We start from the raw sequence: 26,358 nt of genomic DNA on the forward strand, positions 1-26,358 counted from the left end.
TCACCCAATGTCTGCACACATGACCTTCCTGGGAGACAACTGGTTCGGACTTAAAATGCCTACAATCTTTAATCTCCCCAGACCCGAGATTCTGATACTGATTTTGCCATCCCTATACTCAAATTAACCAATTTCTGGAAATGTCAGAGATAAACATGTCCTAAGGCATTTTACAGAAGTGTTAAGAAACAAAATTCATCACCAAATTACATAAGAAAATATGAGGATATGTGGCAAAGTGGGTCATATAGCCCCTCAAGCCTGTTCTGCTATTAAATAAAATCAAGGCTGTTATGAAAACTGACTCATTACTCACCACTGGCCATATCCACAAGTAACTCCATTAATCTCAGAACTAAAATTGAGCTGGTTGCTGTTTGCAGAGAAAAACCCCAAACCGCTGTTATTCTTTGTGTGCTGAGTTGATTCTTAATTTCTTTCCTGAATGGTTTGGCCCTAATTTTAACACCATATAATATAATCCGAGATTCTTCAACTGCTAGAAAAAATTATATCTACAGTGAGTTGTGAACACAGACCAGATCGTCACGCAAATCAGCCTACCAGCCATAGTTGCTGCTGCCTCGGAAAAGCTGTCAGTCAACATAATCAATGACCCCTCCCACCCCAATTATACTCTCTTCCATCAGGCAGAAGATATAAAAGTTTGCATACATCTATGAACAGATTCGAGAAAAGCTTCTTCCCCAATGATATCAGACTTCTGAATGGCGTTTTAGTGCTAATGTTGATCTCTCTCCGCAGCTTCTTGGCATTGCATCTCACTCTCTGTTCTCTTACCCTAATGCCTCTAAAACACATAAGACACTGTAACCTTATCTACTTACTCGCCATCTTGAAAAAATTTGATTAAATCATTCCTTCCTTAGCCTGCTAAATTCCTGTAAATACAAGTCTAATCTCTCCTTGTAATGTAACCCATGTAGTTTAGATATCATTCAACTACATTCTCTCCAAGGTTAACTGATCGTTCCTAAATTGTCTCAGAACTCTTACCCATAAGTGTAGCTTAATAATTTACACAACATATTGATGACTTGATGGAAGGAAATGAATGTATAGTCGTCAAATTTGCAGACAAGGATATAAACAAATTACTGAGAAATACTGATACTGATTTTTGGAGGGTTGGTGTGGACCCAGTTGGCCAAATTGCCTCCCTCCACACCATTGGGATTCTATGATTGTGTGGTAAGTTAATGGGCAAAAAGTTGGCACGTGAATATAATGTGGGAAAATATGAAGCTGTTCATTCAGAAAGAAGAATAAAGGAACAATGTATATTTAAATGGAGAAAAACTGCAGAAAGCTGTAACGCAAAAGGACTTGAGGATACTTGTACATGAAACACAGAAAGCTATCACACAGGTGCAGCAGGTAATCAGGAAGGTTAATGGAATGTTGGCCCTTACTTCAAGGGGGAAAGTGCGGAATGCAGATGCTGGAGATCAGAGTCAGGAGTGTGGTGATGGAAAAGCGCATTAGGTCAGGCAGCATCCAAGGAGCAGGAGAATTGACATTTTGGGCATATGCCCTTCATCAGGAATGAGGCGTGTGGGCTGAGGGACTGAGAGATAAATGGGAGGGGGGAGGGTTGGGGGGAAGGTAGCTGAGAATGCAGGTGAGGGAGAAGGTGATAGGTCAGAGAGGAGGGTGGAGCGAATAGAAGGGAAAAGTGATGGACAGGCTTGGGACTGGGATAATGTGGGGAGAGGGGAAATGAGGAAACTGGTGAAATCCACATTGATCCTGTGTGGTTGCAGGGTCCCAAGGTGGAATATGAGACAAACTTCCTCCAGGGATTGGGTGGTAAGGATTTGATGATGGAGGAGGCCCAGGACCTGCATGTCCTTGGCAGAGTAGGAGGGGGAGTTGAAGTGTCAGCCATGGGGCGGTGAGGTTGGTTGGTACGGGTGTCCCAGAGATGTTCTCTGAAATGATCCTCAAGTAGGCGTCCTGTCTCCCTGCTGTAGAGGAGACCACATTGGGTGCATGTTATTGAGTCAAGAATCTAACTTTTTATACCAAAATGAAATACATAGCTGCAGCAACCTACAAGGCAGTGGAGAGGATGGCTTGTCTGAATTTGGAAAACAGGCTCAAATAATAAATACACCCATTAAAGCATATTCACCTTGAAGGGGTGTTGGGATGGATTAGTGAACAAACATACAAACAAAAAATCTTCTACAAGTGTCTTTTCTGTACTTAGAGAAAGCAGTGCCCATGTTTTGTTATCGGAGGCCCTTCTAAACTTTAGGGTTAAGAACGCATTTCCCACTCTTTGAAAAAACAAGTTATTTTTAGGCAGGTGCGCTGGTGCACACACCTTTAATCTGTCTCAGGCCAAAATGCTGTTTTCAAATACTTTGCAATAAAGAGGGGTAGTGGAGAGGAAACTTTTCTTTTCATCAGCACATTGACAGAAAACATATGATTACAGACGGTAGTTACATATGAACCAGGAACAGGAGTATGTCATTAAGACTCTTGAGCCTTCTCCACCAACAGGATTATAATCTCAATCCACATTCCAGCCTACACCCGATGTACCCTTTCATTCACTTGCTGAACAGGAGTTTATCTCCAAAACAATCCAAAGAACTGTGAATGCTGGAAATAAGAAACGAAAACAGAAATTGCTGGAAAAACTCAGCCAGTCTGGCAGCATTTGTGGAAAGAAAGCAGAGATAACATTTCAGGTCCAGTGACCCTTCTTCAGAACAATAGTAATATAACTGACTGATAAATTTCATGTGTCACATCCCCCTAATATCCCTAACAAATTAACAATACAGAATTTCTCCAAATTCCAGCCTTTGGTTACATCAAAGCTACATAAAGATCTCAGAGCCAGAGGTTTTTTTTCCCCAGTTTTAAGATTTATCTTTGTCTAGTTTGGATATTTGCCCAAGCAATTTACAAGTGGGGCAAAATGGCCTTAAGTAAGTATTGTTACTGGCCCCATTCACGCTCTCAAAAGTTGTTCATACAGTCTACCTGATCCAAAACAGCATAAGGAAGAAGGATCGGCAAACTCAAACATTTTAATTTGAATCAAGAGATAATGTATGTATTTCCTAGCATAAAATATGAAAGAATTAAACCACATTTTTAGGTACATATGAAGTAATTGGTTTTGCAGTGTTGATGTGTTCCTGCAAATCTGTATGAATATTTAAGTTTTTTTAGCTTTGTACAAAGATAGAAATATTATTTTGCAGAACTCAATCCAATTACTACAGGATTTGACATATTTAGCCAAGGATTAGAGCATGGATATCGCTGCACCTCAATGGCGAACAGAAAATAGATGAATTACATGGAGTTCAACATTTCTACTATTTCAAGACTATTCTACAAGATGTAGCATTAAAGCAGGAGACACTTTTAAATCACCAAATAAGAGAGCATAGACAGCAGTTTATTTTTAGATTTGCTTTAAATGGTACAGATGGAATCTTACCTGTCTTTGTATTACAAGGGAAATTATGACCTGTATCACTTATTACTAGAAGTAATTGACTTAAACTCACATACTGTATTGAGACACAACCAAATGAAGCATGAAGAAGAAAAATGTTTGCAATATTAAACATTGCTTGGCTAATATCAAACATCTCTCTTAACTCTGTGACCTGATACTTCATACTTTTCTGAAACCAGTAGGACACATTTCAGTTCCTGCTTAGCACATATCAATCATCTTGGCAGGTGCCTCAATTCCCTTGTGAACAGAGAGAGATGAGGAGAGGGGAATGAACAGAAGAGAGAGGGGTATGGATAGCAGGAGAGAGAGGAAGAAATACTTGCCTTCATTGTTCACTCCTTCCAATTTAGGAGTTAGGATGTCAAGTTGCAGTTGTACAGGATGTTAGTGAGGCTGCTTTTGGACTACTGTGTACAGTTCTGGTTGCTCTGTTATAGGAAGGATGTTATTAAATTGGAGACGATTCAGAAAAGTTTTACTAGGATGTTGCCAGGAATGGAAGGTTTGAGTTGTAAAGATAGGGTGGAACATTTTTCACTGGAGAATAGGAGGCTGATGGGTGACCTTATAGAGCTTTGTATAATCATGAGGTCATGAATAGCAAATTAAAAACCACACAACACCAGGTTATAGTCCAACAGGTTTAATTGGAAGCACTAGCTTTCGGAGAGTTGCTCCTTCATCAGGTGGATCAGGTCAGTTCAACACCGGCATCTCCAAATCATGAACAGCAAGGGTCTTTTCCCTAAGGTTGTGTAGTTCAAAACTAGGGGGCATGTTTTCAAGATAAGAGGAGAAAGATCTAGAGAGGACACGAGGGACAACGTTTTTACACAGATGGTGGTTAGTGTGTGGAATGAACTGCCAGAGGAAGTGGTGGATGCAGGTACAGTTTAAAGGACATTTTGGAAAGTTCATGAATAGGAAAGGTTTGGAGGGATATGGCCAAACACGGGCAAGTGGGACTAGTTTGGTTTGGGGGCATGGTCAGCATAAACTAGTTGGACCAAAGGGTCTGTTTCCCCACTGTAAGACTCAATGGCTCTATGTCGAATTGTGTGGTTCTGGAAAAGCACAGCAGGTCAGGCAGCATCTGAAGAACAGGAGAGTCGATGTTTTGGGCATAAGCCCTTCATTGGGAATGATAATGCCCGAACTGTCGACTCTCCTGCTCCTCAGATGCTGCCTAACCTGCTGTGCTTTTCTAGCGCCACACGTTTTGACTCTGATCTCCAGCATCTGCAGTCTTCACTTTCTTCTATGACTCTATGATTGCTGTGAGATTATGCTCCTATCTGGGATTGACCTGATCATTAGTCAGCCCTAATTTCCACTGAGTGAGAAGCATATAATTTCATTGCTATCTCACAGAAAAGCTTATATTTGACAAACCTTTTAAAGAAACATCATGCTTTGAGGCAAATAAATTGTCAATATCTGATTTTATAATGAAGTATGCAATGGTTTTAACTCAAATAAATAAGTATATTTTGTAAATATATTTTGTAATATTTTCATTCCCTCATTCCATAAGAAAAATCAGTTATATTTGGATTCTAAGAATTGTGTAAAAATGAACACACCTCTTTCCATAAATACCTGTAGCGTCCAAATTGACAGGAAACTTTAACTTCTAAAAGTTAGTAAGCATTCAGAACTAAATACTTATAAACTCAAAATTCATTTAAGTTAAGGAGTACAGATTTAGTTTTAAAATATTAAATATTTGGTTCAAACTCACAAAAGGGATTAGGTCCAGTACCAAAAACAGTTCATCAGGTTTGGGTAGAGTTAGCTATGAAATAACAATTGATATTTTATCTCTATGCCATCTAAAGCTATTACTTTACCTCTTCAAGCATACAGGTGGCACCTAGAAACTTGAAATTTATTTTTAAAAGTGTAGTGTTCCTTATAATTTTGGTTTTGCACAGCATTTCTTTAATAATTGCTTATTAACCAACTAACAAATTATTCCTGTAATTGCCTTTCACCATCATGTCAAGGCAATAAAAGTTACATTTGCTAGTTATACTGTTGGCTCATCCCAACTTTATGATAAGGGTCACACGTGTTTACCCTAAGCCTTTCACGCATGGAGCAAGGGCGGACGGATATGCGCATGCGCATGCTTGGATGCTCGATTATGCTGTTTCGGCCGTGCTGGCTGCGCCTGCGCAGGGCGTTCACTCGATCACATCCATTTGGAGGGTGATGCAACCGGCGTTTTACAAACGGACGGCGGCAGCAGGCGGCACATGGTGAGACCCGGCCCCGGGGAGAGGGGAGAGGGGCCCGGCCCAGGGGAGAGGGGAGAGGGATCCGGCCCCGGGGAGAGGGGAGAGGGATCCGGCCCAGGGGACAGGGGAGAGGGATCTGGCCCAGGGGAGAGGGGCCCGGACCCGGGGAGAGGGGTCCGGCCCAGGGGAGAGGGGAGAGGGTTCCGGGACAGGGGAGAGGGTTCCGGGAGAGGGGAGAGGGGTCCGGCCCCGGGGAGAGGGGAGAGGGAGGACCATGGGGTTCAGAAAGGGACAGGACCAGGCCCTACACCAGGGAGTGCAGGGGGTCCAGCTCATGGGGACTGGGAGGGGGTGATGATAGCGGCTGGGCATGGGAAGGGGAAGGGGAGTCGGTGACGATGGGGGGGGGTGGTGATAGGAGGAGGAGGCGATGATGGTTGGGGGGGGAAATGGGCAGGAAGGTGGATGGAGCCAGTTATGATGATGATGTGCGGGGGCTGGGGGGGAGACGGTGATGATGATTGGCATGAGGGGGGATGGCGATGTTTGATGGGGAGCTGGGAGGGGGAGACGGTAACGATGATGTTGGGTGGGGCTTGGCGGGGGAGACTAATGATGGTGACTGATGATAGGGGTGCTGGGCTTGGGAGACTGATGGTGATGCTGGGGGTTTGCTGGAAGGGATGATGATGGGGCCAGGGATGGAGAGTCTGATGATGGTGGGGGTGGGGGGGAGCGGAGATTAATGGGTAATGGGCGGAATACGATGATGATGATGGAGGGATGGCTGTGGGAGGGGACAGGATAGACCGTGATGATGATGAGCTGGAGTGGGAGAGAGAGGTGATGGTGTGGTGGGGAAGAGGAAGAGATGATGGAAATGTCGGGTTGGGAGTGGGGAAGTCATGAAGAAGGTGGGGCCTCTGACAGTGATAAACCTAATATGAGCTGATATTACTTTTCAAAACTGAATGGCATTTTTTTTCTTCCAGTTGATGCCTGATACTAATTAGGAACATTTGGCATCATGGGCAACAATAGAAATGTTGAGGAAAAACTCAATCTTATCACCAGAAACTTGCAGGTACAATCTTCCTTTTATCAATAATAAAGCTGCTTGAGTTCAGAAGATTCCTGACAAGGCAGTGATGTGTGGAATAGCTTGCCTGGAGTACTGGTAATGAGAAAGTCTATAGCCTTAAAATATGTCCTTAAACATTTAGACTAAAATGTAATGAATTATAGAACACAATTTGTTGCACACTAGAAAATAGACAGACAGGCAGGGAGGGAGGGTATGTCCACGAAAAAAGGGGAACACAAGTTATGCAGAAGATAAAAAAAATCTGTTCTCGCCAAGCTCTGAGGCAATTATGAGCATTTGCCTGAACATCAGTGAATCTGTGTAAACAGGACACCGAGTGAGTGATAACATTCATGGTTGTTCCCTTGTGAAATTAATAAGTGTTTGATTCTGACCTCAAAACAAAACTCGGTACTATCATAACGGTCAGGTCCTATCAGTCATAATGGATTCTTATTACCCCTTGCAAGCTAAGCAGACACAGAAAGAAAAACGCTTAAAAATGTGTTGCTGGAAAAGTGTAGCAGGTCAGGCAGCATCAAAGGAACAGGAGAATCGACGTTTCTGGCATAAGCCCTTCTTCATTCCTGAAGAAGGGCTTATGCCCGAAACGTCGATTCTCCTGTTCCTTTGATGCTGCCTGACCTGCTGCGCTTTTCCAGCAACACATTTTTAAGCTCTGATCTCCAGCATCTGCAGTCCTCACTTTCTCCCACAGAAAGAAAAACACCTTTTCTATTACAAGTCCCTGACTTGAGAGTTCAAAAAGACACTCGAGAGAAAGACCATTTTGGTGCTGGGACTGCCGAAGCCAGTAGGAAATTAACTCTTTGTGCTTACTTGCAATGGATTGAATTTAATTGCACGTTGAGACTTTATGATGATTTTGAGTAGCCATTACTGGTTATAAAATGCAAACTCTGTAAAAAGGTAACATTGATGAAGCTTTAACTTACTTGCTGTTTTGACTGCCACACTGTCAATTCTAACTAGTCAGATCTTATGTCTTATTTGAATTTGAATCACAACCCTGAAAAGAAAGCGTGTTTAATTCGAGACTAATGTATCAGCTTAAATGCAAACTTACTGTAACATCTTAGCCACAGGTACAGAATGATTCAGTGCTTAAGATAAAAAGCAGGAGTCTGCTCCAAGCTTAAAAGTTATTCTAAACCTGACATTGAAGAGATTCTGGCACAATGTGTCGGGAAGCCAGTTTGTGGTCAGAAGTTTGCCCTCCTTGCTAAGAAGCCATTTGGTAAAATAATTGTATCTGACATGCAAGCTGAGCAAGGTTACCTTATGGCATCTCCCACTTAATTCAGACAGGTACTTCTCTGTGATTGGAACTTATCTCACCAGCAGACGCCGAACTCGGCTGGATTTGATTTTTTCCACCTGATGAATGGCTTAGGGCCTGTAGGAGTGATCAGTCAAGCGCACACAGACCTGTCAATTAACTTTTCTCCCTTACGAGTTATTGTCCTTCACTGTTATCTGTCTAATTAAGAACATGCAATGTTTTTGTAAACTTTTTGTATAAAGGAAGTCTGTTTGTGACAGTTAGCAGAGTAGCCTGCTAGGGCTCTTGAAGAGCTGATATCCTACGCTCCTGGGCTATTAGAACCTAGTTAGCCTGGCTTAGCGGTATCAGTGTTAGGTTGTAACAGTGCTGTTGGTAAATAAAGGGGAATAACTAAAATTAAACTAAACTATCTAAGAGATTTTTATTCCAGACTACCAAAGAGTACCATCTCCAGGACGAACCGAGAAAGGCTCACGGGTCTGAGTCCACAAGGGATTCCCTGGGCCATCTCAAATCTGTACTTTAACAGTAATGGCATTAACAATTGGAAGCTTTTATGAGCCAGTTGAATGGTGAAATCTGTGGAATTAGGCCTAAATAACCTTCTACAATATGGTGAAGTTGTGAAAACTGATCTGTTGTGAATTTTCATGTTTCTAGCTAGTAAACTGCTAACTAAGTTGTGAGGTGACTAAGAAAATAGACTGCAAAAGTGGGAAAAATGTTTATAAGTAAATTACCTTAATAAGCAATGTTCAAACCATTGCATTGGTAGCGAAACTAGAATCTGATTAAATAGAAAACAAGTCTGTTCTGGACCAGGAAGAACATTCATTTTAATCAAGGCTATTCGGCCTAACCTTCCCACCACTGCAGATCCTGTTTTATCCGATCAAACAATTGCACAAAGTTCGCTCTGTACAGCTGATGGAAAATGGGAGTAATAAAAATACCCAGATAAAGCAAACTTTTTACAACCATCAAAAGGGAAACTGTGTTCCATCCTCCAGGTCAGGCACTCCCACCAAGCCCCCCACAGGCATTGCTTCTGACTCTGTAAAGTTTATGCTATATCCTGAGAAGATTTAATTTTTTTGTATTAGCCAGAGTACGGATTTTTCTGGGTTAGCCAAAAATAGGAGGACGTCATCAGCATAGAGAGTAATTTTGTGCTCCCCCATTCCTACCTTTGGCGCAACTATTTCAGGGTCCTTCTGAATGGCCTTTGCAATGATTCAATTATTAAGGTAAATAACAGCGGCGAGAGAGGACACTGTTGTCGGCTGCCATTTCCAATTCTAAAGTTATCCAATTTAATACCGTTTGCAAGAATTGCCACTTTGAGGTTGCTATGTAACGCTACCACCCACCTAGTGAACCCCCCCCCCCCCGACCAAAGTGTTCTAGGACACCTAAAAGATACGGCCACTCTACCCAAATAAACATCTTTTCTGCATCCAAGGAGACCACCAAACGCAGAAATAATCTCTACTGGCATACCTGCACTATATTCAACACCCCCCTAATGTTATTGGAAGAGCTACGGCCCTTAATGAAGCCTGTCTGGTCGTCTTTTATAATAGTGGGCAACGCGTTAGGTCTATACAGATAGGTCTATACAAGACACAGCCATCAGGGTCTTTTCCTTTCTTTAAAATGAGGGAGATAATGGCCTCTCTAAGAGAGGGCAGTCCTGGTTATATGAGTGATTATCCATAATCCATCAGCCAATATGTTTATGAATTCCTTGTAGAACTCCTTCGGAAACCGTCTGGGCTGGGTACTTAGCCACTTTGGACCTGTCTTACTGCCTGTGTTTTGAAGGGTGCATTTAAAAGGAGGCTTGCTCTGTGGTTAGACCGAGGAGGTCCAAGTTCTCGAAAAAGGATTCCATTCTTGCCATCCCATCCTCACAGCCCTCTGACTGGTATAACTCGGCATAAAATTTCCAAAATATGATATTAATCTTTTTCAACATGAGTGATCGTACCAGTTCTCTCCCTAATGGACACAATGGAATGTGGAGCATTTTTCCTCCTAGCCAGATATCTACCTGGCTTATCCCAGTATTCAAATAACCTTTGCTTCACAAAGGAGACCTCTCTCCTGGCTGCCTGCATAAGCACTGAATTCGGAGCTGCCCGGAGGGCCATGAACCTCTGCACCTTGACTACAGATGGTCTGTCAAAATATGCTGACTTGGCTGCTTTTAGCCAGGCCTCGAGCATCCGTTGCTGCGCTCTTCTCTGCCTTTGCCTATTCCTGGCTGCTGAATATGAGATAATCAAACCCCTTAAGTACGCCTTGAAGGTCTCCCAAAGCACCGACTAATTACAGGCCGTACCCGATTTGATGTTCCAGAAGGTCCCGAACTCCCTTGTGAGGTACTCTATAAATTTACTATCCTTCAAAAGAAATGGATCCATGTGCTGGTGTTGTGTGTCTATTCCATTGCCCCTAATCTTGACATCCAAGTACGCTGCTGAATGGTCCGAGATAGCTATGTTCCCAATCCTGCAGGATAACACCAAATCCAAACAGACCAATGGAGCAAAGAACATATCAATTCTCATGTGGTACTTGAGCGGGTTGCAGTGGAAGGTAAAATCCGTACCATGAGGGTAAAGACGTCTTCACACATCCACCAACCCTAACTCCCCACACAAGTCTAGATTGCAGGGAGATACCCGAGAGAACCCTTGGTACCCTGTCCACTTCGGGGACGCTTAAAAGTCTCCTATAATCATACAGCACACCCCAAGAGCCATTAATTTAGAGATGGTGTCAGTTAAGAATTTAAGGGAGTGCGCCGGGGGCAATAGACGTTCAGGTTGCCGTTCTCTTCTCCATGTATTAAGGCTTTGAGAATGATGAACCGCCCGTATTCATCCTTGGTGTGTTCTACTGTCGGGAATAGGAGGTTCCTTTGTACTAGCATGACCACTCCTCTACCCTCTGAGTTGAAAGAGGAGATGAATATCCTGCCAAACATTCCCTGCTGCAGCTTCAAATATTCTGTCAGTTAAGTGTGTTTCCTGCAGCAGAGCAATGTCAACCCTTCCCTTTCTCAGGTTTGAGAGCACCTTCTTTCTTTTACTCGGAGAATGGCTCCCTTTTATATTCCAGGTGCACCATCTAAATGAACCACTAGCCATGACTGGGCACAGCAGCCTGCGGTCCCCCGAAAGGAAGAAGCTTATTCATGGCACATCGAGTGGGAAAAGCACAGAATTCATAAGATCTAAAAAACTATCCCTACAAATATTACTAGAACTAAAAAACTAACCACTATGCTTAAGATGACCAAACAAACATGGTAAACAACAAATCTCTGGAGATTTCCCCCACTGCCCATAGGGAGCATTCATCCCAAACCTTACGGCCATCCTAACTCCTTCCAGCCATGGCCGTGCCCCAGACCTAAGCAACACCAAGACAAAGAAAACATACTATTTACAGACATGGGAATTAACAGTGGGCAGCAGGTCAGGCAGCATCTAGGGAACAGGAGAATCGACGTTTCGGGCATTAGCCCTTCTTCAGGAAGGGCTAATGCCCGAAACGTCGATTCTCCTGTTCCCTAGATGCTGCCTGACCTGCTGCGCTTTTCCAGCAACACATTTCCATCTCTGATCCTCCAGCATCTGCAGACCTCACTTTCTCCCCAATTAACAGTGGGCCCCCACCCCATCCTCTCCATACATCGACCCCATTCATTTTCCATAAAAGAAAAATAACCACTCCTCACCATTGTCTTTAATTGTCTTTGTTTTTTGTTCCCTGACCCGGATCACTTATTTCAAAGGGTCCAAAATATTCCTTGCTTTTTCTGCTGAGTCAAATTTATAAACAAACCCTCCATGATTAAAGCACAGTACTGCCGGGTACTTCAAAGAGTATTGCATAGTCAAGTCTCAATTTCTTCTTGACTTCATCAAAAGACTTGCACTTTTTGAATATGGCCCCAGAGAAATCTTGAAAGAATGTAATTTTTGACCCTGTATACACCAGGGCTCGTGAATCTCTTCCCAGCCTTCTGGAGGCTTCTGTTATCAGTTGCTTCTCGGCACGGTGGCACAGTGGTTAGCACTGCTGCCTCACAGCGCCTGAGACCCAGGTTCAATTCCCACCTCAAGCGACTGACTGTGTGGAGTTTGCACGTTCTCCCCGTGTCTGCGTGGGTTTCCTCCGGGTGCTCCGGTTTCCTCCCACAGTCCAAAGATGTGCAGGGTCAGGTGAATTGGCCATGCTAAATTGCCCGTAGTGTTAGGTAAGGGGTATGGGTGGGTTTCGCTTCGGCGGGTCGGTGTGGACTTGTTGGGCCGAAGGGCCTGTTTCCACACTGTAATCTAATCTAATCTAATAACCCTGGAGTCGCGCTAGGACTGGGCAGGGTACTTATCCGACCTGGACCTGTGCATCGCGATCCATTGGGCCTGCTCCACACACATCCAGCCCCAGAAGCTGTGGGAGCCACTGTTCCAGGAAGTTAACCAGGCTCTCACCTTCCTCAAGCTCTGTGACCCCAACAATTCGTAAGCTCTTCCTCTGACCTCTCTTCCCAAGGTCGTCGATCTGGTCCAATAGGGCACAAACCTGGTCTTTCAGTGTTCAATCCGTCCCTCTGCGGTCCTCTGCTCAACTGCCTCAACGCGTCGATCCAATGCTTGGATCTCCTGCTCATGCATTTTTAGAATGATAGAGATCAGTTCCAGCGCCGAGTCACTTCTCTCCCTCGGCAAACTCTGAGACTATATTCTGCTGGTCCAACAGGTTTAAAGGTGCCACCGCGGGAGTTGGCACCGTTATTATGGGTGCCTACTGGACTGTAGGGGAGTACCCTGATTGCTGAGATCCTTTTGCCCCCTTTATTAGACTTCATCTTTTTCCCAGATCTTCAGAATCCGAATTTAAAAGGTCCTAGGTACTTTGTGTTATTTTAACAAACTTTTTCTTATGAATGACTAGCGGTGGGGGTGGGGGGGCTGGTGAATACCCACCTATTTTGGGTTTGGTCCAGCGCACCTGCACAGTAGTTCTATCAGATCGCCACCATCTTGGATTCCCCCCCTCAGAGCAGATGTGATTAGATTCAATGCAATGTGGAAACAGGCCCTTCAGCCCAGCCAGTCCACACTGGCCCTCCAAAGAGGAACCCACCCTGACCCATTTCACTCTGACTAATGCACCTAACACTATAGGCAATTTAGTATGGCCAGTTCACCTAACCTGCACATCTTTGGACTGTGGGAGGAAACCCATGCAGACACTGGGAGAATGTGCAAACTCACCCGAGGCTGGAATCGAACCTGGGACGCTGGTGGTATGAGGCAGCAGTGCTAACCACTGAGCCACTGTGCCGCAAGTTTTTAAATCTTTTAAGCTTTACTATGTAACAATTTGATTACGATTTAGAACCTTCTAAAACTTCTCACTAACATTTCAGAGGGTTCCAGGTGCTGTTTGATTACCAATTGAACGTTGCAATTTCCAGGGTTGTTCCAGACTTGGAGTCAGCTCCATAGGTATTTTTGTCTGGTTCCAACATGCAACACCGGTCCATTTCAACATTGGCATTTCTGGTTAATGCCTGAACTTCTCCAGCCTTCTAGGCTTAATAATTTCAATGATTCACTGATCTTTAAGTGGAGAAAAGTCTTCCTCAGTCCTAACTGTCTTATCCCTTATTCTGAGACTGCCCACTGGTTCATAGCATCATAGAATCCCTACTGTGTGGAAGCAGGCAGTTTGGCCCATCAAGTCCATATCGAATCCCACCCAGATTCCTTCACCCCTCCCACCCTGTCTCTGTAATCCTGCAAATCATGGCTAATTCACCTAACCTACACATCCCTGGACGCTGTAGGCAATTTAGCACGACCAATCCACCTAACCTAGTTATTCAGAGGTGCTTCCTGTTTTTAACTTCAAGGGCAGTATGGGTAGAGAAGAGAATACGTGGCATTGTTTCCCATTATCTTCCTTACGTGCTTAAAAGAAGTACTAATCATTTTCTTGAAATGTCCTCTGATTGAAGGTCTCGAGCAATTTGCAAAGTGTCAGGAAACAAGAACGTGCTGCGATCTCAAATTTCCCTCATGTCCTAAGATATCATTTACACCAGGAAACAAAAACTAATTTTATTTTTTTAAAGTTTTTCTAAGTCTACATGGACATGAACAAAACAAACAAACTTTTCTTTATCTTTTTGCAGGAGATCCTTGGTGAGGATAAGCTGTGTTCAATTCTGGAGGAACGGGACTTGCGTGTCTACTGGGGGACAGCTACCACTGGGAAACCTCATGTGGCATACTTTGTGCCAATGTCTAAGATTGCTGACTTCCTAAAAGCTGGATGTGAGGTAGAGATTGATTTTCACAGATTTGGTGACTTAACAGCAAGACACAACTGAAAGTCACCTCATTAATTTAGCTCTTAGGTTAGTCTGAGCCACAAAAGGACTTGTAGCAGGATGGTTACGAAGGCATTTAATGCACTTACCTTTATTAAACTGGAGAGGATGCAGAAAATATTTAACAGGATGTTGCTAGGAATGGAGGGTTTAAGTTATAAACAAAGACTGGAAAGGCTGGGACTTTATTCAATGGGGAATAGGAGGTTGAGGGATGACCTTATTGATGTTTATAAAATCATGAGGGGCATAGATAAGGGGAAAGCAAGGGTATTTTCCCTAGGCTGGAGGAGTTCAAAACCAGGGGCATATTTTAAAGGTGAAAGGAGAAAGCTTTAAAAAAGCTTGTGAGGTGTAATGTTTTTATACAGTTGGTTTGTGTGTGGGGAATGAGCTACCAATGAAAGTGGTGGATGCAGGTACAGTTAGAGCTTTTAAAAGACATTTGGTTAAGTTTGTAAATAGGAAAGTTCTGGAGGGATGTTGAACTAATTTAATTTGAGAACATGGTCGATGTGGACTGGTTGGACTGAAGGGCCTGTTTTCATGCTGTTTCTCTGACTGTAGTCAATTTGGAGGCATACATATTAGGTTGCAACTAAAAGGCTAATCCCACTGCCGAGAGAACTCCACCTAACGCCACTTCATTAAGAGGCCTATCATAGGCCTTCCAAAACTTTCCTATTGTCAGCAGAATCTCTCAGCCAGTTAGAGGCCAAGAGCTTTTCTCTCTCTTTCTCTATTTCATCTCCCCATTCCAAACAAATAACTGTCAGGAAAATTGCCACATGCCCAGAAAGTAGGTATTTTGGAGGTAGTATTTAATTGACCATTTTACAGCTCTAATTGGTGTTAAATTGGGAATGCCCACAATGGATCTCCTCATCCAGAGCTTAGTTAGTGAGGTGGTGAAAAGGGTGGGAAGTATCTGGCCAAGTTATTTACCCTTCACACCATCTCCAGGAAGGGGAATATTCTACTCTTTGGGTTTAGCTTCCAAAGGTTTAAGTGATGGAAATTTCTGCTTATGTGGCACTGTACTTGTGATAAATATCCTGACAACATGGAGGCAGGGAAGAAGTTGAGAGTGGTCGAAGGACAATTTATTTAACTTTCTATATTTATTGTATTTCTGTTTCTGTGTTTTATAAGGAAGCTATATCTAGGATTCCCAGATGTAATGGAAATTGTTATCAGTCATTGATCAAACAATGAATACTTTTAATATCATGTCCATTGCACTCCAGGTAACTATTCTGTTTGCTGATTTGCATGCCTATTTGGACAACATGAAAGCTCCCTGGGAATTGCTGGAACTGAGGACGCAGTATTATGAACATGTCATAAAAGCAATGCTTGAAAGTATAGGTGTGCCAATAGAAAAACTCAGATTTGTAAAGGGAACTAATTATCAGTTAAGCAGGTAAGAGTTTAATACTAACTCTCTGATCATGTAACCTGAATACATGTAGGATGGAAATTCATCAATTTGTGTGTTTACAGGGAATACACTTTGGATGTTTACAAATTATCATCTGTGGTGACTCAGCATGATGCCAAAAAGGCTGGTGCTGAGGTAGTTAAACAAGTGGACCATCCACTCCTCAGTGGTCTCCTGTATCCTGGATTACAGGTCAGCACGGGAAATGTAATCTGTATTACCGATCCATTATCAATTTATTGACTAGGATTTCAAGTTATTAAATATGAGGACTGAGTAATAGACAAATGTTCAAATGATGGTCATAAACAATTTGAGTTTTACTTTAGTAGAATTTTGTGTTTTATTATCCTCAATTTGTTTGTATTGTAAATTTCCAATTCCCCATTCTATGTTTAAAAATGTATTGTTGGTGTCTAAATTCTAAAATGCTACTTTTACGTAAGGAAGTGTTTAATAGTACTTCTAATAATGTGATGAATTTAATGAACAAGGATAGCTTTTGCCCGAAACGTCGATTTTGCTGCTCCTCGGATGCTGCCTGAACTGCTGTGCTCTTCCAGCACAACTAATCCAAAATTAATGAACAAGGAGCTGATTTCATGTATCTGTTCTTTATGTACAGCAAGTCCTTACTTTAAAATGTCTTGGTTAATTTTTTTTTAGCCAGATCCCTAGTTTGAATCCCTCTGGCATTGCCTCCCCCTACCCTGTCCTGGTCTTGCCTCCAAGCATGGAACCTCAACCTTGCTCCTCTGTCCTTAGTTTAGGCTAATCCTTTTGCCATTTAAATTGTTTCTTTTTCCTGACTTGTGAACTCACACTGACTTAATATGAAAACAATGTTTGAGATCTAAGCAGGTGATGGCAACAACTATGGAGAGAGATGTTAACATTTTGCATACATTGAATGCGATACGAAAGAGTCATAAAGTATTCTTGCTTTCCACAGAAGCTGCCAGACTTGCTCGGTTTCTCCAGCACTTTTTTACTTAGTGAATGGCTCCATCTTGTGGCCGATATTGGCTTGTGCAGAAATCTTGCGACTTACTCCATAAATTAACTTCTGTCACTAGGTGAAGCCTAGTTAAGTTAAAAGCAGGTGCATATTTTTGACAATACTATATCATACGAGTGTACAGGTAGTTCTGGGATAACACGTGTTTCGGCAGTGTGATTTGGCTATAACGTCGCTGAAGAATTAGGAAATGGTATTTTCAAGAACGCTTAGTTCCATTGGCAATAACACGATTCCATTGGTGATCAGTTAGCAAGCTTCGTTCTATGCATGCACTGATGTCCGCGCCAGTCTGCACATGTGCCAGTGTCTGCACTGTCCTGTGCATGCGCAATGTGGTTGTCGATCTTCGTACCATTCTGCGATTGCACAATGTCAGCTGCCAGCAGAGCAGCTTTCTGAGAGATGTACTGGACAGAGAGCAGGTTTTTTACATTTTTTAAACGACCTGTGGTAAATTCACTTTTGTTAATAATTATGATTTCAACCTTTATTCAGGCTGTGCTATACTTTGCGTTAGACTTTTGGATGATTTTTGAGCGATTGTGAGTGATATTTCTTGGTGGTCTGCCCCTAATCCCACTTTTCTGTTTGGCCCCATTATTTCTATTTAGCAATTTACTGTCAAGCGAAGTTTCGTTGGAATGCAACTACGGCATTATGGGAGAACTACCTGTACTCTTCTATTTAGTCATGTTTTATTTCAAGCTATTGCATCTTGGAGAACAGAGTGTTGTGCATGTATGGTGCAGTATTTCAATTTGTCCTTTTTTTTTCTGGCAAAAAACATCCAAAGGTGTTTCTCTCTGATTGTAACATTGATTCCAGTGGGAGTCTGTGATTCAATTAAAGTTTTTAGATTAGATTCCCTACAGGATGGAAACAAGCCCAACAAGTCCACACCGACCCTCTGAAGAGTAACCCATCCAGACCCATTTTCCCTCTGATTAATGCACCTAACACTACGGGCAGTTTAGCATGGGCAATTTAGCATGGCCAATTCACCTGACCTGCACATCTTTAGACTGTGGGAGGAAACCGGAGCACCCTGAGGAAACCCACGCAGACACGGGGAAAATGTGCAAACTCCACACAGACAATCACCCGAGGGTGAAATTGAACCCAGGTCCCTGGCGCAGTGAGGCAACAGTGCTAACCACTGAGCCACCGTGCTGCCCCGAGTTGTTTCACTTGAAGTCACAATTTTCAGGAATGTAACTAGAACTTTTGGTAAGTGTGGACTTGTTGTACTGTAAGGTGTAATTGTAATACAGACACAGTTTAACCAAAGTTTTTAAAATTTACTTCCAGAGGGTTAGGGTTTGTTTTTTAAATCTACTTTTTTCCTACTTTTTTTTTAGGCCTTGGATGAAGAATACTTGAAAGTCGATGCACAGTTTGGTGGGATTGATCAGAGGAAAATATTCACATTTGCAGAAAAGGTAAAGTTTGTACCTTCTCAAATTGACTATACATGAGCTGGTCAAAACGTCCAAAGCAATGAATTTAAATATTAGGCCAGAACCTATCTGCATTTTAAAAATAACATCTTACTATCTCCAAAATAAAAGTTGCATGGGGCTTCACATCCAGGGTATTGCTTCATGTTGTGTTTGAGGTTAAAAGCAAATTCTTAAATAAAAGCCTAACGTTTTTTTGGGCAGGGCACTGTGTTTCTGAATGGAAGATGAGACATGTTGAAGAAATGTGTATTTCTAGTTTAAGAAATTTAAAGTGTGTTTTCTTGGGCTATAAGTCTTTAAGTTCAGACACTGCATTTAATTTTAAAATGGCATACTTAGTGCTATCTGCCAGGACATTTTTGCATAGTTTTCCCCTTCCAAAATATGCCTTTTCAGAAGTGTTTATTGTCCTTTTTAATATTCTTCCAATTTGCATTCATTTTGATAATGTATAAATTCCAGTGTGCAGCAATCAGATCAAGGATACTTTCGCAGTTGAAGCAAAGAATCATGTAAGCATAAATTTGAAATGATCATAATTTAGTCTGCTATGAAACCAGTTCGTTGATTAGAGTGTATTGTGATTGAGATGACGTCGTCTCACATCAGGTGCAGTTTACAGGTACAGATGTAATTGTGTGTGACTTTAATCTGCATATGGTTTGGGCAAATTCAATCAGTAACAATGCTGTAGAGGGTAAATTCCTTGAGTGTGCGCAAAATGGTTTTCTGGATCAATATGTTGTGGAACCAACCAGCAGACAGGTTATCCTAGACTAGGTATTGTATAATAATGAAAGAATAACTGGCACTGTAGCTGTGTGAGACCCCATGGGGAAAAGTAACCATAATATGATTGAATTCTTGATGATAGAGAGTGGTATAGTTAAGTCTGAAATTAGTGTCCTGAATCAAAATAAAGCAATCTTCAACATTGTGATGTGTGAGCTGGCTGTGATAAATTGGGGAACATTCTCTCAAAGGAATACCAGTGGGTAGACAATGGCAGACAAGGAGAAACCACAAGAATTCCTTATTCCTGTCTGGCACAGAAACAAGACGGAAAAGGTGGACTGCCCATGGCTAACAGGGAAATTTAGGAATAGTAGTAGATCCAAGGAAAGGAAATACAAATTGTCCAAAAAGAGTAACACACCTGAGAATTGGGAGCAGTTTAAATTTCAGCCAAAGAGAACAAAGGGTTTGATTCAGAGGTAAAGAATAGTGTATAAGTTAACAAACAAACTGATTGTAAATGCTTTTATAGAAATGTGAAGAGAAGAAAATTAGTGAAGTCAAATGTAGGTTTCTTACAAGCAGAAACGGGAAGTTAATGGGAAGCAGAGATGGCAGACTAATTAAATGCATATTTTCGTTCTCCTTTCACAAAGGAGCGCACAAGTAACGTGCCAAAGATGTTGGAACACAGTCTAGCAAGAGGGAGGAACTGAAGGATATCAGTATTGGTAAAAAAATGTTGTTGGGCAAATAGTTGGGATTAAAGGCCAATAAATAACCAAGGCCCCATAATCCTCATCTCAGAGTACTTAAGAGAGTAGCTCAAGATCGAGTGGATATATTGGGGGTTATCTTTCAAAATTCTATACATTTTGGAACCGTTTGTACACATTAGAGGATAACTAATGTAACCCCACTATTTAAAAAAGGAGGCAGAGAGAAACCAGGGAATTATCTACCGGCTAACCTGATATTGGTAATGGGGAAAATGATCACGTCTGTTATAAAAGATTTGGGGTAATGTGGTATATGGATAGGGAACGGGTGGGTAAACAGGCAACAATAGTAGGAATGAACGGGTCATTTTCCGAGTGGCAGCCAGTGTTCAGTGCTAGAACCCAATCTATTCACAATATATATTGATGATATAGATGGGAGAAATAAATATACTATCTTCAAGTTGCAGATGACACACAGCTGGGTGGGAATGTGATCTGTGGGAAGGAGGCAGAGATGCTTCAGTGTGATTTGGACAAATTGACTTAATGGGAAAATGTATGTCAGATGAAGTATAATGTGGCTAAATGTTTGGTAGCAAAAGCAGGAAGGCAGGTTATTATCTGAATGGCAATAGATTGAGAAAGGGGTGCGTGTAATGAGATTTAGATGTCATTGTATATGAGTTGCTGAAAGTAAGTGTGAGCTGTACCAGGGTGGTGGGTGGGTCAAGAAGGCAATGGTACCTTCGCCTTCATTGCAAGATGATTCTGGTACAGGATGTCTTTGCTGCAATCATACAAACCATTAACGAAGCCACACCTGGAATATTGTATGCTGTTTTGGTCTCCTTATCTGGGAAAAAGTGTACTGGCCAGGGACAGAGTGCAACAAAGGTTCACAGTCTGATTCTTGGGGTAGCAGGATTGATGTATGAACAAAGATTGGTTAAGAGTATATTCACTGGAGTTTAGAAGAATGAGGGAGCATCTGATAGAAACCTACGAAATGTTAACAGGACTAGACAGGGTAAACACAGGAAGGATGTTCCTGATCTCGGGTGGTCCAGAACCAGGGGTCATGGTGTAAGAATACAAGTTAGGCAAGGAAGAATAGTCGAAGAATAGAAGGAAGGTACATTTAGAACTGAGGTGAGGAGAAATTTCTTCATCCAGAGAGTGGAATTTTTCTGTCATGGAAAGTAGTTGAGGCAAAAACATTTTAGTGTTTTCCATGAAGGAGAAAGATATAGTTCTTGGGGCTAAAGGAATCAAAGAATATGGATTGAAAGCAAGAGCAGTTGGATGATCATACTGAATGGTAAAACAAGCTCCAAAGGCTAAGTGACCTGGTCCTTTTCTATGTTTCTGTCTTCAATTCTGTATACTTCCTAAAAGCTTTAATGCGGATCTTTACAGCAATAAACTTTATTTACTTTTTTTTTTAAGAGTGGCTGAATTAATCACCTTACGCTGTAGGACATGGTTAAAGCAGAGTAGCTGTTGCTAGCTAACGTAATGATCTTTGCTGTTCAAAAGTAATCCATTGGGTGAAGCACTGCATGAAACATTTCGACGATAAAACAATATCTAATCAAAAATGGGCATGCAGTGTTAGCATAACAAATGCCTTTGAAGTCTTTCTTAAAAGAAATATTTTCCTAGTTCTTGTTTGTTTTTCAACTGTTCACCTTCTGAATTAGCTGTTCTTCATACCACTAAAACTTTAAAATCTTGAACTACAATGCATATGTATGTAATATTGATGATTTTTGAATTTATTCAGTATCTTCCAGCTCTTGGGTATGCCAAGCGTATTCACTTAATGAACCCTATGGTGCCAGGTCTGACTGGAGGGAAAATGAGCTCTTCTGAAGAGGTATTACTTACTAATAAATTTCATTTCATGTGTAATTAATGGTTTTACGGATATTATGGTCTGAAAGTGAGTAACTACGTGGTGCAATAGAATGTATTTTTCATTTATAAGAACGCAATTGCAGTACAGTTCCATCAGCAAGCAGAACACAGCCTGGCAGCAAGAAATGTGAATGAGGTTTGTGGTTCAAGTCCTGTGGAGAGTTGAAATGTTGGAGTGGTAGAGCTGGTGTCATCAGCATATATGTGAAAAAACTCTCAGGTTGTAAGTTTGCTCGCTGAGCTAGTAGATTTGTTCGCAGACATTCCATCACCATATTAGTTAACATCCTTAGTGAGCCTCCGATGAAGCGCTGGTGTTCTGTCTCATTGCTATTTATCTGTCTTGGTCTGTTGTGGTGCGTGATATCACTTCCGGTTCTGTTTCTGAGAGGTTGGTAACTGAGGTCCAAATCGATGTGTTTGTTAATGGAATTCTGGTTTGAATGCCAGGCCTCTAGAATTTCCGTGCATCTTTCTTTAGCCTGTCCCAAGATGGATGTATCATCCTATTCGAACTGGTGTCCCTCTTCATCTGTGTATATGGATATTGGTGATAGTTGGTCATGTCTTTTGGTGGCTAGTTGGTGCTTATATATCCTTGGTGGCTAGTTTCCTGCCCATCTGTCCAATGTAATTTTTGATGCAGTCCTTACTCGGTATTTTGTATATGATGTGTGTTCTGTTGGTTGTTAGTACGGGGTCCTTTAAATTCATCAGGAGCTGTTTCAGTGTGGTGGTAGGTTTGTGGGCTCCCACCCATGAACCTATGGGGCAGCATTTCATGCAGAGGGTGGTGCGTGAATGGAATGAGTTGCTGGAGGAAGTGGTGGTGGCAGGTACAATTACAATATTTAAAAGGCATCTGAATGGGTATACAAATAGGAAGTGTAGAGGGATTTGGGCCAAGTGCTGGCAAATGGGACTAGATTAGGTTCGGATACCTGGTCAGCATGGACGAGTTGGACCGAAGGGTCTGTTTCTGTGATGTACATCTCTGACTGGTGTAGTATTGGAGAAGGATTGGGTCACCAACTTTGACGAAGACTGTGTGACGAAGACTTTAGAAGGACACCATTTAAGGCTTCGATAATAACCATTTCAAAACTTGGTTGGAGGGATTCAAAAATGGAGTTCTGAGCAAAATAACATGTTTGGGAGGCATAAACACTTTTAAGGACTTCACAAAGGAAAAGGAAGTTGGAAATGAGTTTGATTAGTTTTGAGGGGTAGTTTGCAAACAGGAGTTGATATTTTGCGGGGGGGGGGGGTGATGGCAGCAGATATAAAGGAGCGAGGGCCAATTGATGATTAATTTGGGATGCTTTCTTGGATAGGAGCATGTTGTACATGTCAGTCAGGTTTTGTAAATCACTTTTCATTTCCATACAATTGAAAATGTATATTTTTCATTGAATAGCTAACCTTATTCTGTGGTTTGGTATGTGTGAGGAAAGTTGAGACCTTGTTAAAAAACAAAACCAAGTGTGTTAATAAACAAAATGTTTCCATTCTTCACTTAAAATATTGAAAATCTTGGAGAAGAGAAGAAACACAAATATTTTGAAGTACCTGTTTCATTTTATCAGAGATCAGGTTGTAAGGCTTGTATTAAAATCATTTGGTATCGCATTTAATAAACTGATGCGGATAATTACTCTGTAGGTAACAATCTCATATGATAGTTGACTGTTGAAAGGCGGCAGCTTCATAGCAGATATTGCCCTGTTAATGGGAACAGATGATTAAAGTGCTTTGAGAGTTGTAATGTTTTCAAAGAATTAATAGTACTCCTCGGTGTGAAGTTGAGAGATGGAACCCTGGCAAGAGAATACTGAATACAAATGTTCAAATATGTAAATAGTTTTCTTCAGGTAATCTCTTTTGGATGTTCACATTAATTATTGCTTTCAGGAATCCAAAATTGACTTGCTGGACAAAAAGGAAGACATTAAAAAGAAGCTGAAACGGGCATTCTGTGAACCTGGAAATGTGGAGAACAATGGTGTTTTATCCTTTGTGAAACATGTCTTGTTTCCTTTACATGGAGGTGAGAATAAAGAACACAATTTTTTTCTTATTGCTCTCAATAAGTTCGGAAAAAATTACAATGTTTGGTTAGTTTCCATCTTTTGAAACACTCCTATCATAAACGTGCATAAAACTGATTTATCAAAACTTGTTAGGATCACTGTAGAGATTGATGTATTTCTGAAAATTCCAACTTGGGCTGTCTGCTACTATCAGTATACTCTTTCATATTGCAGCATGTACTACAAGATTTGCCTGATCACCAGTGTATAGGTAATGCTGTAAATATTGGCTCATTTTGCAAGATACAGAAATGGAGGAAATGGAAGCTATTATTTAAGACAGTGACTGTCCTGATCAGATATTGTTTGCTTTGTAATGTGTAAACTTGCAAATGTGCCAAAGACTGTCACTTTCAGACCTGAAGCATTCCTGATTTACCTGGAAAAGCAGAGTATTTTCAAATTTGAATGCAAGATAAGCAAGCTTTTTCACATTGCTGTTATTCTATGTGCGAAGCATATTTCAATAGCAGTTTAAAAAGACATTCTAACTATACAAGTGAGGAACATAGTGTTTTAATTTCAGTGCCAGTGTGATGCCAGGTACTTAGACCACTATCCGCGGTGAGTTGATCAAATTAGCATGTTCTTTCATTGCTTTCTAATAAGCTCATTACAGACTGTACTCAACCAAGGCTACAGATTCAAAAACAAAGCGATATATACGTTTGATGTGATTCCTCAATGTGCAGTACTTACTGAACTATTCCGCATGTGTGAATAGAACATTTATATTAATTTATGATAATCAGTCATTTACTTTCATTTAGAAGCAGCAGACCTTCGTACATGGGGACTTATTTTAGGAATATTTTCAAGCCTTACACCTCTTTTATTGATGAAGGAGCTTGGCATGGCAATGCCTCAGAATTGACTTGATAATCCCATAACACAAATTGTTGTGATTGTTTGGAATTTGTCACTATTCATTTTGTTTTGCTGAGTGAAAGCTGAGAAGCTTAAGCAGCAAATCTCTTTTCAACAACCTAAAAGTTATTTGTGTGGGAATATCCCAGAAGCCCCCGGCTATGCCGGAGGCCAGTTAGTCACTCATGGACAAAAACAGAAATCGCTGGTGAAACTCAGCAGATTGGGCAGCATATGTGAAGAGAAAGCAGAGTTAATGTTTTGAATCCAATGACTCTTCATCAGAATGGATAGTGAGTAGGAAAAAATGTTATACAGTAATTCCTATCTATCTGCAAAATCACGTATTGCAAATTTGCCCCAAAAAATAAATAACAGCAGGAGTCACTATTTGTGTATCCATTTTTAACCTATTTTTAATGAGCTCTGCACAGCGAATTTCATCATTTGTGGGATTTATCAGGAACAGAACCCTTGTCGATATGAATGAATGACTGTATGCTGAAGATAGGAGCTTCTGGGGGTACTTCAGGAGGGACAGTAGAAATACATCCCAGGGAAGAAGAAACATTAAGGGGAGGACAAGGCATCCATGGCTGACAAGGGAAATCAGAAAAAGCACAAAAGACAAAGAAGACATTGTGGTGAAGATTAGTAGGAAGCTTTAAAAAACCTGCAGAAGATAATTAAAAGCAATAAGGAGGGGGAGAAGGTGAAATATAAGGATAAGCTAGCTTGTCGTATAAAAGAAGATTGTAAGAGTTTATTTAAGATAACAGAAGATAGGGCATGGCAAGTGTGAACAACGTGGAGAGTGTGGTGCTGGAAAAGCACAGCAGGTCAGGCAGCATTAGAGGAGCAAGAGAATCACTGTTTTGGGCAAAAGCCCTTCATCATTGATGCTCCTCGAATGCTGCTTGACCTGCTGTGCTTTTCCAGCACCACACGCTTGACTCTGATCTCCAACATCTGTAGTCCTTACTTTCGCCTCAGTGTGGACATTGGACAGCTGGAAAACAAGACTGGAGAGTTAGAAGTGGGAAACAAAGAAGTGGCAGATGAACTGAATAGGTACTTTGCATCAATTCGTACAGTTGAAGACACTGGTAGTATACCAGAACATCAAAAGAGTCGGGTGGCCGAGATGAGTGTAGTGGCCATCACTAAGGAGAAGTTGATAGGGAAGTTGAAAGATCTGAAGATAGATAAATTACCTGGACCAGATGGACTATATCCCAGAGTTCTGAAGGAGATAGCTGAGGAGATTGTAGAGACCTTAGTGGTGATCTTTCAGGAATCACTGGAGTCAGGAAAATGGCTAACATAACAAGTTTAAGAAGGAAGGAAGCAGAGAACTGAAAGGTATAGGCCAGATTGTCTGATCTTGATTGCTGGTAAAAATTTATGGATGTGATTACAGAGTACTTGGAAGTGCATGGTACAATAGGGCTGAGTCAACATTGCTTCATCAAATGGAGGATATCCCTGACAGAGCTGTTTGAATTCTTTGAGAAGTTATCGAGCAAGTTGCATAAAGGAGATACAGTGGATG

General features: G+C 41.5%; 1 protein-coding gene across 1 annotated transcript in view; it reads left to right on the forward strand.

The window, feature by feature from the left end:
- The first annotated feature begins 5,670 nt into the window (after nt 1-5,670).
- Nucleotides 5,671-26,358, forward strand: part of yars1 (tyrosyl-tRNA synthetase 1) — a 42,366-nt gene continuing 21,678 nt past the window's right edge. The window contains exons 1-8 of the mRNA XM_043717633.2: nt 5,671-5,772; nt 6,744-6,835; nt 14,356-14,502; nt 15,801-15,976; nt 16,057-16,186; nt 18,374-18,454; nt 21,716-21,808; nt 23,761-23,896. Coding sequence (XP_043573568.1) covers nt 6,779-6,835; nt 14,356-14,502; nt 15,801-15,976; nt 16,057-16,186; nt 18,374-18,454; nt 21,716-21,808; nt 23,761-23,896 — 820 coding nt within the window. The 5' untranslated portion in view covers nt 5,671-5,772; nt 6,744-6,778. The remainder of the gene's footprint in view (nt 5,773-6,743; nt 6,836-14,355; nt 14,503-15,800; nt 15,977-16,056; nt 16,187-18,373; nt 18,455-21,715; nt 21,809-23,760; nt 23,897-26,358) is intronic.

The sequence above is a fragment of the Chiloscyllium plagiosum genome, unplaced genomic scaffold, assembly GCF_037043375.1.
Source record: "Chiloscyllium plagiosum isolate Xiang-an unplaced genomic scaffold, Cpla_swu_hap1 HiC_scaffold_30, whole genome shotgun sequence".
In the NCBI taxonomy this organism is placed as follows: Eukaryota; Metazoa; Chordata; class Chondrichthyes; order Orectolobiformes; family Hemiscylliidae; genus Chiloscyllium; species Chiloscyllium plagiosum.